Source organism: Ochotona princeps, chromosome 19, assembly GCF_030435755.1.
Source record: "Ochotona princeps isolate mOchPri1 chromosome 19, mOchPri1.hap1, whole genome shotgun sequence".
NCBI classification, from domain to species: Eukaryota; Metazoa; Chordata; class Mammalia; order Lagomorpha; family Ochotonidae; genus Ochotona; species Ochotona princeps.
In genome coordinates, this window is record NC_080850.1 from 5,965,973 (window position 1) to 5,979,944 (window position 13,972).

At 46.1% G+C, this 13,972-nt stretch overlaps 1 protein-coding gene and 1 pseudogene across 1 annotated transcript in view; both read left to right on the top strand.

The window, feature by feature from the left end:
• UBTD2 (ubiquitin domain containing 2) overlaps positions 1-12,218 on the top strand; it is a 48,889-nt gene extending 36,671 nt beyond the window's left edge. The window contains exon 3 of the mRNA XM_058677664.1: positions 10,529-12,218. Coding sequence (XP_058533647.1) covers positions 10,529-10,926 — 398 coding nt within the window. The 3' untranslated portion in view covers positions 10,927-12,218. The remainder of the gene's footprint in view (positions 1-10,528) is intronic.
• On the top strand, positions 3,470-3,568 carry LOC131482708 (U6 spliceosomal RNA; annotated as a pseudogene).
• Positions 12,219-13,972: the final 1,754 nt, after the last annotated feature.

The following is a 13,972-nucleotide window of genomic DNA, read 5'->3' on the forward strand; positions in this document are numbered from 1 at the left end:
CAGTGAGTGCTGCAGACCAGTATGAGATGACCCACCCTCATTCTAGGTATTTGCCAGCAGGTGGAATAGCCTGCCTCAGCCTGGCCCACCCCCTAGTACCAGCTGTTGCTGGCAGGAGCAACAGCTTATCCCAGCCTGGCCCACCCCAAACCCTCTTGTGAACTAGCAAGTATCGCAGTCCAACCCTGCCTGGCCTATGTCCTGTCCTGGCTCTTTCTCAGACCAGTATGTGCTGTGGACTGGCCCAGCCCACTCCCAGACATGGCTCACATATATGCCAACAGGTACTGCGGTCCAGCCTGGTCCTAGCCCTTTCTCATGCTCCCCAGCAGGAGCTGCAGCCTAGCAGAGGAGCTCCCCAAGTTCCTTTAGCAGACCCACTCCCAGCCCCAAATGTGCCGGTAGGTGCTGTGGCACAGCCTGATATGGCTAAACCCCAGTCCTGGCACTCACCGGTGGCTGCTGCAGGCCAGTCAGCCCCATTCCAGCTCTTGCTGTTGAATGCTACAGCCTAGCTTAGCCTGACCCACCCAACCTGTCCCAACCTAAAACCGGCTCTCATGTGAACCAGTGGGTGCTACAACCTAGCCTGGCCTGCCACACTCATTTCTGGCCCTCACAAGCACCAGTGGTGTTACAGCCTAGCCCAGTCTGGCCCACCCCCAAAACCAGCCCACATGCGTGCTGATGGAAGCTGCAGCTTTGCCCAGCCCTATCTGCTACAGCCCCAGTTCTCACACCTCTCAGTGAGAGCTGCAACCTAGAAGGGGTAGTCCCCAGAGTTCTGCTACCAGGCCTATTCAGTCCTAGATCTTGTGGGTACTGGTGGGTGCTTCAGCCCAGCCTGGCATGGCCCACCCAGAGACTCAGCTCTCGTTGGCATTGTTGCAGCCTGTCCCAGCTGGGCATTGCCCATGCCTTGTCCTTGCTCTCATGCATGCCAGCTGGTGCTATAGTCTTGCCTGGCCTGACCTGTCCCCATCCCCAGCTGTTGTACTCCCCAGCAGGAGTTGCAGCCTAAAAGGGGAGTTCCGCTAGTTCCCCTACTAGGATCTCAGGCATATCAGCCGTCGCCATGGCCCTGCTCGGCATGGTCTGCCCTTTGCATATGCTGGCGAATGTTGCAGCCTGGCCCAGCTCAGCCTCTTCCCAGCCTTGGCTCCTGTGAGTATCAGATTCTTGGCAGGTGAGTTCTGTGGTCCAGCCTGGCTCAGCCTGTCACAATCCCAGCTCTCTGTGTAAACCAGTGGGTGCTGCAGTCCCACAGAGGGGATCTCACAATTCCCTCGAGAAGCTCTCCCCAGATTCTCTTGTGTTCTGGTGGGATCAGAGGACCAGCTGATATGACCCCACCCCTGCTGACGGGTACTTTGGCCTAGCCCAGCCAGGCGTGAGCCCCAGCTCCACCTTTTGTGTGTCCAGTGGGCAGTGGACAGTGCTATTTAGCCCAGCCCAGGTCTCCCACATGAGCAGGTTTTCTTGGTCTGACCCAAACATACTCTCCAGTTTCGCTCCTCTAAACCATTCCATCTCAGCCACTGGATTTCAGTGCTTCCCCAGATCCCCTTCCTCGGGCAGTCAGCAGCTCCCCAGCCTGGGGCCTGGGTTGCATGTCCTGGGCCGGAGTTCCCCGCCTTCCCCACGTATTTTAAAAAAAAAAAAACAGGCAACTATGCTGGCACACTGGTCTAGTTAATACAGTTTTGGCATTAACCAGGCCCAGAATGCCTGCTAGCCTCAGCTGTGTTTCTCCCACCAACCTAGGCAGTTGCCTACAACTGGGACAGTGTTTTTCATTATTTAATCATCTGCTTTATGTCCTTTGACTCTGTCAAATAAAAGATGTTTCTCTTACTCTGCTTGCCAACTTTCCAAATCTCCATTAATTTTCTGATTAATTATACTTCCAAGAAACATTCTCTCTCTCTCTTTTTTTAATAGCTGTCTGTTCTTGATTATTATCAAAATTTATTAGCACAGGCTTGTGTTATTAACTTTCAAAAAAAAAAAACTTATTTGAAAGGCAGAGAAGTTGGTTGGCCACAGTGGTTTCAGTAATCTGGAACTCCATCTGGATCTCCCGTATGTGTGGCGGGGTCCCAAGTACCAGACCTTCGGCCGATGCTCCTCAGGTGCGTTCGCAGGGAGCTGTGTCGGAGATGCCCAGCTGGGATTCCAGACTGGCACTTCAGTGTGGTATGCTGGTGTCGCAGATGAAAGCTTCAGCTGCTGCATCATGATGTTGGCCCTCTGTATTATTAACATTTGTCAGGCACCCACTGCTGATTTTTTTTTTTTTGCCACACATATGTAAAAGTCTCTCCTGGCTCATTGCAATGGCTTGATTGGCTAATCCTCACCATTTAAGCACAAGGATCCTAAATGGGCACCAGTTCCTGTCCTGGCTGCTCTACTTCCCATCCAGCTCCCTACTTGTAGCCTGGAAAAGCAGTCGTGGATACCCCTAAAAAAGCCTTGGGACCCTGCACCAGCATGGGGGGCCCAGAAGATGCTCCTGGCTCCCATCTTCGGATTGGCTGTGTTGTCAGAATGCATCCAGCAAGATAGGCTGGGAAGACAGATGACAGGCTGGGAACCTGTTGAGTTGAGGCTCCACGAAGAGGAGGTGGAGGATCCCTTGCCAACTGTGCATGCCGCCCCCCTTGAGTCCTTACAGGTGTTTTCAATCTCTCCTTAATGATAAGCGAATATCTGTGCTCTGTCTAGTCAGCTAACCAAGGACAGACAAAACTCCTTATCTAGTGCCCGTTTCAATAGTGCTTTGACCAAGGCGCCTTGTTACCTTTCCTTGAACTCCGAGTTCAGACATGACCTAAGTCTGAGTTGTTTTTGAGCTGTTGTTTTACTAATTGTATAAGAACTGTAACCCTGGAAATAAACTTTGTCGGTTGCCCAGAGAGCGCTATCTGCACCCCACTCCCATCGCCCTGCCCTCAACAGGGTTCTTTTCAGCCACTATCCTCCCCAGAGACCCACAAGGTAAACTTGCAGGCTGTGTTCCTGCCAGTGCAGCCACTTGGGAGTGACCCAGCAGATTCATTTTTCTCTCTGTATATCTGCCTTTCTAATAAAAATAAACACATCTTGGGCCCGGCATGGTAGCCTAGCAGGCAAGAGTCCTTACCTTGAGTGTGCCGGGATTCCATAAGGACGCCAGTTCTAATCCTGGCTGCTCTACCTCCCATCCAGCCCCCTGCTTGTGGCCTGGGAAAGCAGTCGAGGACAGCCCAAGGCCTTGGAACCCTGCACCCATGTGGAAGACCTGGAGGAGGTTCCTGACTCCTGGCTTCAGATCAGCGCAGCACTGGCTGTTGCTGTCACTTGGGGAGTGAATCATCGGATAGAAGATCTTTCTCTCTGTATCTCCTCCTCTCTGTATATCTGACTTTGCAATAAAAATGAATAAATCTTTAAAAAAAATTCATCTTCAAATAATCTGTCCCCATGCTTGCTTTGGCAGCACATATACTATAATTGGAATGATACAGAGAAGATTAGCATGTCCCTGCACAAAGATGATACGCAAAATGATCTGTCCTGCATTGAAGAATTTATAGTAGAATGACATTTCACTGAGTATTTTGCAGTTTTATTTTTTATTGGAAAGACAGACTTACAAAGAGAAGGACATACAGAAAGATCTTCCAGCTGCTGGTTCACTCCCCAGATGGCCACAACACTAAGAGCTGAGCCAATCCAAACCCAGGAACTTCTTCAGGTCTCCCACACGGGTGCCAGGGTCCCAAGGCTTTGGGCCATCCTCGACCGCTTTCCCAGACCACAAGCAGGGAGCTGGATGGGAAGTGGTGCAGCCAGGACACAATGGGCACCCATATGGAATCTCATTGCATGCAAGGTGAAAATTTTAGCCACTGAACTGCCATTGTACTGGGTTCCAGTATGAATCTTTAGTTTTAGATTGACCCCTGGCTTTTTTTTTTTAAAGACGTAATTATTTGAAAATCAAGAGGTACAGAGAGAACAAGACAGTGAGATCTTTTGTGCACTGGTTCTCTTTCCAAGTGACCTCAGTGGCCAGGGATAGGCCAGCTGAAGCCAGCAGGTTCATTGGACCTCCTATATGAGTGACAGGGACCCACATGCTTGGGTCACACGCTGCTGCTTTCCCAGGCAGTGGAGCAACAGGGGCATGAGCTCATGCCCATAAGGAATGCTGGGCTTCACCGGTAGCAGCTTCATCCACTCGGCCACAGAGCCAACTCCAGTCCCTGGATTCTTTAACTCTGATGTGACTGGGAGTTCTGGTTAACATAATCTTGTTTCACTGTATCTTTCAGTTTTGTAATGATTATTTTATATAATGTAAAGGACCTTCCTTTATACAGGGCTTTATCATTCTTCTCTTTTTCATACCTGTAGCTTATGTTTTGCAGTGTACAAGCCCACAAGTAGAAGAGTCATGTGTGTTGTTAGTTTCAGTTTTAGAAACCTGAGATTCAGCAATTTTGAATTCCTTTCTTAGTACTTACGAAGTTATCTGTGAGAATATCTGATTGTATTCTAGAATCGTGGCCTTGCTTTCAAGTCCATGGGGGGAAGAGCTCTGCCTCATGGAAGGCAGGGCCCTAGTGCATCCAGTGGGGTGCGGCTGTCGCCGAAGACTCAAGTCCCTTGTTTTCCTTAGCTCTGTAAACCACCAAGAAAACTCCCACCAAGTAATAAATATGGGAGACTTACTCTTGGTAATTTGAGAATATTAAATGAGCTCCCTCTCTAGGTTTAATTATATTTTTTTGCATAAGCATGAAGGAGTCAAGCTGCTGTCTGAGCCTTTTTCCTCCAAAGTGCTGTAATAAATTTATGATATTAACATTGTGTCACTAACTGAATTTTGCTGTTTCTGTCTAATGCTTATCAGTGAAATTTCTTAGATGAGTCTTTTAATTAGATTCTGTAAACTAGCTCAGTACATGTTTTTGTTTTTTGTGTTTTTACGATGTATTTATTTGAAAGGTAGAGTTACAGAGAGAGGGACAGACACAGATCTGTCACATGCTGCTTCACTCTCCCAGATGGCCACAATAGCCGGAGCTGGGCCAGGCCAACACCAGGAGTCAGGAGCTCCATCTTGGTCTCCCACGTGGGTACAGGGTCCCAAGGGCTTGGGCCATTTTCCGCCGCTTTCCCAGGTGTATCAGCAGGGATCTGGATCAGAAATAGAGCAGAGCAGGGCCCTGCACAATAGCCTGCTGCTAAAGTCTTTTCCCTGCATCTGCAAGGATTCCATATAGACACCGGTTCCTATCCTGACTGCTCAGCTTCTCACCCAGCTCCCTCTTGTGGCCTGGGAAAGCAGTGGAGGATGGCCCAAAGCCTTAGAACCCTGCACCCACGTGGGAGACCTGGAGGAGGCTCCTGGCTCTTGGCTTTGGATCAGCTCAGATGCAGCTGTTTGGGCCACTTGGGGACTTACCCAGCAGATGGATCTTTGTGGATCTTCTTCTCTCTGCTTTTCAAACAAAATAATAAAATAAATCGTAAAAAAAAAAAAAGAAGAAATACAGCAGAGCAGGCAGAACTTGAATAAGCACCCTTACAGGATGCCGGCACTGCAGGCAGTGGCATGTCAGAGACCCCTAAAGCAGGCCATGAATTTTTGTTGCTCTAAAGGTCCCCCTAGGAATTTATTATTTAAGAAACCGCATTGGTAATTCTTAAAGCTTACAGCCTCTATGGAAATCAGTATGGAGAATATTCAAACAACTCAAATTCAACATACCGTATGATCCAGCAATAGCACTCCTAGGAATATATCCAGAACACTTGTTCTATGAGAAACCAACATGTACTCCTATGTTCATAGCAGCACAATCAGTAATTGCAAAAACATGGAAACAACCAAAATGCCCATCAAAAGAGGATTGGATAAGAAAGCTATGGTTCATCTATTCCATGGAATACTACTCAGCTATTAAAAAAAACAAAATGCAGTTCTTTGTGGCCAAATGGGCCAAACTGGAAACCATAATGCTAAGGGAAATGAGCCAATCCCAAAAGGTTAAATACCACATGTTTGCCTTAATTTAAGATGATATGATGTTATGTATAAAAAAAAAAAAAAAAAAAAAAGCTTAGAAATGAAAATAAAGGCACTATAATGACATTAGAGATAGAATATTTTTGCCAGTCTTTTGTATTTAGAAATGAAAAAGTCTTTAAGAATCCGATGGCTAGTAAATTATAACTGTTGTGTCATCTTCCTCTATCTAGCCTCAAAGAGACCAAAATGGTTGAGAATTATAAACGTAGGTTTATACACTCCTCTGCTGCTGTCATCCTTTCGCTTTAGTTAGAGTAATCAAAGTCTGGAAATAGCTAGGGTGGGAAGTTGTCCCTCAGTGAGCAGGCTTGTGTGTGAGGAAGACCTCCTTTCCGTCCCATTCTGGGGGAGATGGGAGAAGCAGGGTGTCTGATGAGGCCCCAGGGAGCATGCTATACCAACTGCTACAATTTTTTTTTTAGTTTTAAAAACTTGTTTGTTTGTTTGAAAGGCAGAGTCAGAGAAAGAGGGAAAGACAGAATTTTCCATGCAGCTGTTCACTGCACAAATGCATACAACAGGTGGGATTGGGCCCAGCACAATGGCTCAGTGGTCAAATCTCACCTTTCAAGCACCAGGATCCCATGTGGGCACTGGTTCGTGTCCCAGCTGCTCTACTTCCCGTCCTGCTGTGGCCGAGGAAAGCAGTAGAGGATGGTGCAAAGCCTTGCAACCCCACATCTTCACAGGAGACCCAGGGGAAGCTCCTGGCCTCAGATTGGCTCAGTTCCAGCCGCTGAGATCATCTGGGCAGTGAAGCAGCAGATGGAAGATCTTACTCTATTTCTCCTTCTCTTTGTAAATCTGATCTGCCTTTCCAATAAAAATAAATATATATATTTTTAAATGAAAACAGAGAAGCAAACAAAAAACCAGTTGGGACTGGGCCAGGCTGAAGCTGGGAGCTCTTGGCTCCTGGCCTTGGATCAGCTTAGCTCTGGCCATTGTGGCCACTTGGGGAGTGAACCAGTGGACAAAGCATCCTTCTCTTTGTTGCTCCTTCTCTTAATTTTGACTTTCCAATAAAAAAAGTATAATAAAATATTTTTTTAAAAAATTAATTTTTATTGGAAAGGCAGAGACTTACAAAGAGAGAAGGAGAGACAGAATGAGAGGTCTTCTATCTAGTGGTTCACTCTCTAAATGGCTGCAGTGGTCAAAGCTGAGCTGGTTTAGAGCTGGGAGCCAGTGGCTTCATTTGGGTCTCCCGTTGTGCTGGCTCCTGTGTGAGGGCAAGGGTTGGACAATGCCTACATCACCTGTCTCAGTGTCTGGGTCCAGTTGCAGCTCTGCTTCTGATTCCAGCTTCCTGCTGGCACAGCTTGGGTGCTGATGGTGGTGGCCCTGTCACCCACTCAGGACCCCTGTGCTTGTCGTGGGGTCTGAGAAGTACACCAGAAGTGTCTTACACCATGCCTTTCAAATAAGTAAAAAATAATGATTAATGTTCTAAAAAGAAAAAAAAATCTGTAAAAGCCTTTTTTTTAAAGAACCCGCATTACCAGGAGTTTTCTATAAATTTATTATACTTGCTAGGCAACTTGTTTCTGCAAGTCCGTACAGCAACTATGCAGGCAGGCCAGATACTGTTATCATGGAGGAAACTGACTCAGCATGTCTAAGATCGGGCTTTTACTTTCCTCTAGGTTTGGCCAGATCCCAGCCACTCTGTGATCCTACTGTGTGTCCACAGTTTTGGTTTGTTTCTTCGGCTGCAAGTAGAGCTGCCTGAACCCTCTGCTTCGTTTCTTTACATTCATTCCGTCACTTCACATCCCTGTAACTTACATGTTGATGTCTGCTTTTACCATAGGAGGTTGTAGTTATTGAAAAGTAGATCTCGAGCCCTCTGTGTTAGGGAAGACCAGAGTCCCAGAGCAGACCTTTGGCAGTGTTCAGCTCTGCTTGGAATGACATTGAAGAGCTGCGTTTCTCATTCCAGCCCCCTGCTGCTGCACTCCCTAGGATGCTGTAGGAGGTGCTGGAGTAGCTGAGTTCCAAGAGCACTGATCTTGAACCTGACGCAGCCCAGGCTGGTTGGTTGGATTGCATCAGATGGGCTACCCCTGTTCCCTCCCCACTGTTCACCTTCATCTGGTTTTTGTTTTTCTAAGGTGGAAATGGAGACATCTTTTCAGTAGACTTTAGGAGGGTTAGAGGAGGCTTGGAATTCTAGGCATTGGCCCATCCTTTACTCATTTTGGGAGTGTGATTTTTTTTTCCGTGTTAGTGCCATTGCCATCTGAATGTTTTGGTTTTTTTATATTTTTCCTGTTCTGGTTTTTTGGTTTTTTTTTTTTTTAACTTAATAGAGGTAAAATGAAGTGCTATAATCAGGACATATTTAAACAGTTTCATCAGCTTAAACTGGTCTGTGCCTATGAAGCTACCACTATAATCAGTCTTAATATGTCTTTCTTAAGATTTTTATTTACTTTTATTGAAAAGACAAATATACAGGGAGGAAATACAGATAGAAAGATCTTCTGTCTACTGGTTCACTCCTCAAGTGGCCGCAACGACTGGAGCTGAGCCAGTCTGAAGCCAGGAGCCAGGAGCTTCCTCCAGGTCTCCCACGCAAGTGCAGGGTCCCAAGGCTTTGGAACATCGCCCACTGCTTTCCCAGGTCACAAGCAGGGAGCTGGATGGGAACTGAGACTGCCGGGATTAGAACTGGCGCCCATATGGGATCCTGGCGCATTCAGGGTGAGGACTGTAGCCACTAGGCCACTGCACCAAGTCCCAAGGTAACATTTCATGTGCTTGCAGAAACATTAACTTTTGATTTTTGCAGACCTGTGTACATATGCAAATCTCAAGTGGTAAAAATAATAATTACACTGAGAGCCCACTGCAGTAGCCCAGCGGCTGAAGTCCTCACCTTGCATATGCCAGGATCCCATATGAGTGCCAGCTAGTTCTAATCCTGGCAGCCCCACTTCCCATCCAGCTCCCTGCTTGTGACCTGGGAGAGCAGTTGAGGACGGGCCAAAGCCTTGGGACCCTGCACCCGCGTGGGAGACCCAGAGGAAGCTCCTGGCTCCTAGCTTCAGACTGGCTCAGCTCCAGTTGTTACGGCCACTTGAGGAGTGAATCAGCAGACAAAGATCTTCCTCTCTGTCTCTCCTCTCTGTATATCTGACTTTCCAATAAAAATAAATCTTTCAAAAAAAAAATGTTGCTCACAGTTGCACAAGTGTTTAATAGAGGCTGGAAATGCCATCTGTGTCTCCTGCTTGCATTGGTAGTAATTTGGTACAGTGTCTCTCTAAGGTATCTGTTTATTCAAGAACAATTCTGTACATGTGCCATCTTTGCACATACAGTGATTCTGCAATGCGTGGTCACTACTGTAGAGAGCCGTTCGTGATCACAAGTGGACTTCAAGTAAATCCTCTCCACTGTCATAGCAGTGTTGAAGAGCAACGTACAGCCTGAACAGAGAAGGGGACTTGTGTATTTGCACCTGCTGACTGAGCTGTGTCACCTTAGAAGGCAGACCAGATCAGACACTTGGCGAGTTAGTGACCAATGGCGGTCTCAGTTTGGAGACCTTGTCGTTTCAGCCCATTGCCCGTGGCCACACGCATCGTGTCTCAGCTCGTCTGTCCATTGATGCCCTTTGTTCAGAATCCCACCTCCTGTATTTACTGCCCTGCATGTGTGTTCTCAGTAGGGATGGTTTTATTAATTTAAAAAAAAAAGGAAATGCAATAAAAATATGTTTAAAAAAAAAAAAGGATGGTTTTTTTAATCCAAATTGATGAATGACATTAGCACTTGGGCTTGAGGAAAGGGTATGTTACACACAACCAGAAAACATTTCATTGTTACACTTTTAAGCTTTCCCAGGAAAGAGGAAGTGCTGGGCATTATAATGCAGTTGGTGCTTTATAAGGAAATGAGCCATTAGTAATTGTTTTAAAGCTCTAGGCGCTTTTATTCCCTCACCTGTGCCAGCTCATTACAAGCTTCATGCCCCTTTTGTTCTTGGTCTTTAATCCATAGCTTCTTTACAGTAGATTAACTCATTAGGGTTAAATAAACCTCCTCAGTCATGCGTGTGTTCACTGTGCTGATGAAGTTCCCTGTAAAGCAGTGAGTGCAGAGCTGGCATGGTTGCCTCCACTGGTTTTGTCATCTCTTGGGACCTCAGTACTTGAGCTTAAAATTTCCAGGCAGAGAACTACACTGGAACCCTGCCTCCTGGTCAGTTGGGATTAGGCACTCTTTTTGTTTTGTTTTGTTTTGTTTTTGTTTTGTTTAGAGCAGCTGATTAATTTCTTCAAAAGATAACCTAGTGTCATTTAAATTTCCTTTTAATCTAACCACTAACAGTATGAACTAAGTTGAATTTTATGTTTTCATTTCCCTTCTCATGAAATGTGAATTCAGTGAAAACAGCAGCACACTCACCTGTATTAAAATGATCTTCTGTTTCTGAAGGTGCACTTACTGAGTGCTACGACGAGCTGGGGAACAGATACCAGCTTCCTGTCTATTGCCTGGCGCCTCCAATCAACATGATAGAGGAGAAGAGTGACATAGAGACTCTGGACATCCCCGAACCTCCGCCCAACTCCGGCTACGAATCGCAGCTGCGCTTGCGCCTCTCCACCGGCAAGGACCTCAAGCTGGTGGTCCGCAGCACAGACTCCGTGTTCCACATGAAGAGGCGGCTGCACACAGCCGAGGGCGTGGAGCCCACTAGTCAGCGGTGGTTCTTCTCCGGCAGACCTCTCACTGACAAGATGAAGCTGGAAGAGCTGAAGATCCCAAAGGACTACGTGGTGCAGGTGATAGTGAGCCAGCCCCTGCAGAACCCGCCCCCGGTGGACAACTGAGCGGCCCTCGCAGCTGCTTCCTGCTCGCTCCTGTCTCCCACTCTGTGGCGTGAAATGTGCTTTGACTGCTCCAAATTCCCTACGAATGGATCTAGTTCTGAGGAATTACCAGTGAAAAATTCCATCTGTGATGGAGACCAACGAAAATCATAAAAAACACAAAGAGCCAGCCTTTGAGACTCATGTAATTACAATTTCTAATTTGAGAGGCAGTTAAGATATAGATAACCATTTATTTTAAAACACCGACTATGTAATTGCTGTATTTAAATGATTGGGACTATAATGGGAACGTTGCATCCGTGAAGAACAGCACCAAGCACCTTTTGAATACAGTTTCCAAAAATACGTACATCAAATCATATCATTTCCAGATATCATCAATAACAGCTATAAGACAGAAGCTTTGATTTTTTTGTTTGTTTGTTTGTTTGTTTAATGAAGTCGGAAAAGCCCAGCATTGGAGGTTAGCGTCCATCCTGCTCCAATTTGTTCGTGTTAGCTCGTGTCATACGTAGTCCTAAAGGCCTGGAGACGGGCAGACTGTGTCTCAGTGCTGCTTGCCCCACGCCCACTTGTGGAACTCCTTACTTACATTCACACTAAATGCTGGTGCCTTTCAGCACGTTGGTGGCAGGCACCCTTCTGGAACTCTAGGCAATAATGTTTTCAGTGTAGTTGGGTCTGTCATCAGCTGGTACTCGGTTGAAAAGTCTCTTGAACCTCTTGTCGCATAAGTATGCTGAACCGTTTCTGTAATCAGTAAGGCTGTGTTCCTCTCCAGGCCTAGAAGGTCACTCCTGTATAATACCTTCATTGACAGATGCACTCTGCTTGGAACTTCTTAGAGCTAACTGTGACCCCCAGATGCATAGGGCCTGGTTCAGGGAGCCCAGGAATCCATGACAGCTGTTTCCACTATGGATAATAACTTCATTATATCTGCTTCCCACTTGGCAAGAATGATATAAGAAAAACCCATTCCTAGGAGAGGTATGCCTCTCTTTGGTCTTCCAGAGAAACATTTCAAACCACAGTTGACAAACACGAAAGGTTTACTGGCCTTGCTTAAACATCAAGAGCAAGACAAAACGCTGGGAAGTGGCTTCTGGCGCTCTGACTCAGCGTTGCCTCTCAGCACAGTGGGCGGCCATTTTCCCGCCTGCCTCATTCCTAGCAGAGGTCGGTTAACCATCCACCAGTTAGGTTCAGTCAGAGATCTGCTAAGATAACCTGGCTCTTGTACACAGTGGCTGGAGCAGAGCTGCCAAGGATTTTCACAGTGAGGCGTTGAAAGGTTTCACATGCAAAGGTTCCTTCCATGCAAAGGGGCAGCACAGGAGCCGAGAGTCCCTGAGGTGTAAAAGAGGTGAGGAGACGACACACACCATGCTCAGAGGGAAATCCTAAGCCTCCATGCCTACATGAATGTGAAACACCATTACTATTTCAATAGCAAATTCAAACTGCTAATTAGTTTAAATGTAATAGAGTTAAATTTCCTATAGCCTGATTAAATATATCTGTGATTGTACCATGCCATGTTTTTGAGAGCTTTAACTACTTTTCTATTTTGTATTCAAATCATTTAAAAAGTGTGGTTATATCTAATTTAGGTTTGCTGATAATTGAATCTAAATTCAAGAGGAAAAAAAAAGTCATGTAAATTCCAAAGGACAGATTTTTTTGTTTTTATGGGTGGACATGTGAGGGTATTTCAACATATTCTCCCCGTCAGCAAAGACATTCACTTGTGTGTCACATTGCCATAGCAACATCTCTCAAAAGTTTGTCAATTTGGGAAAGTAAAATAGGTGGGTGTTTAGACTTAAGAAAATTAATAACATCATAATTATGATTAGCAGAAGGTCTTGTTGAGGGTTTGAGCTCTTATTAAGAGTTTATTTCATTTTACAGGATCATATTCTATGGGCATGTTTCACTAACCCAGGTGAGAAAACCATGGTGCTGTTTCATTGTAAATAGATTGATACAAGATTGGACCAATACTTGATGTGTATAATTTTAGTATGTAGGAATTTTGTGCTTTTTAAAAAAATTTCAAATTTTCTCTTTGTCTTGGCCTTTTTTTCTGGGTTTTTGTTTTGTGTTACTCTGCTTACTTACGTGTTAATCCACATCAGGGTGATCTGCTTCATTCTAAGGAGACGTGTGAACATTTCCGTGCTTTTTAAAGCCTCAGCTCAATAAATAACAAGGTCATTATCATCCAGTACAGGCTCTGCTACGCGGAACCCCACATGGTCATTTCTGTCACAGATGCACTTTACCTCCTGCGTTGAAGTCTCAGACTAAAATAGGTTGTCAGCTTTTCTGTAAAGGGTTATGCTATAATTCAGAACTCAGCACTTAGTATCAATGTGACAGCTCTTGTTTTGTTAAATTTTCAACATTTTGTTTCAAAATAAGTTATGCATGCTTGTGGGGAGAATCGCAATATACGAACATAGAGCAAGACCCCCTTTACTCTGGTACTCTGGTCTGCCTGTCCCATTCCTCCACCCCACAAGCTAACGACTTGGTGCCACTTCTCTGGGTACTTGGAGAGATAGACCAGCTTAGTGTTTCTCAGAGGTAGGTGTAAGAATCATCCGAAAGGCTCCTAAGAGGCCGCCAGACCCTTGTCTGCAGGGCCCTGGGTCAGTGGGTCTGAGCAGGATTCGATGATTTGCGTTTTCTGAAGCCTCCAGGGATGCTGAGCCTTCTGACCGGGGAGGCAGGCTGAGATCCTCTTCTGTGAGTTCCTCGGACACACGCCAGTCTGCACCTAGGGCTTTTCTCAACAGGTCAGTCTCCCCGAGGGTTCACATAGGTAGACCTGGACCTACCTCATCCCACAGTCACTGCGTCCCCCAGCTACTTCACCTCCGCTCAGGTCAACCTGGCTGGCGTGAACCGGTTTCCTTTTGAACACATCCCTGTGTCTGTAGGATGCATTTTTCAGAGGCTTGCATTTTTGTAGATGTGTGTGACTTGCCCTCTGAGGAGATTCCACCAGTTTATACTCCAACAGCAAAACTTCTTA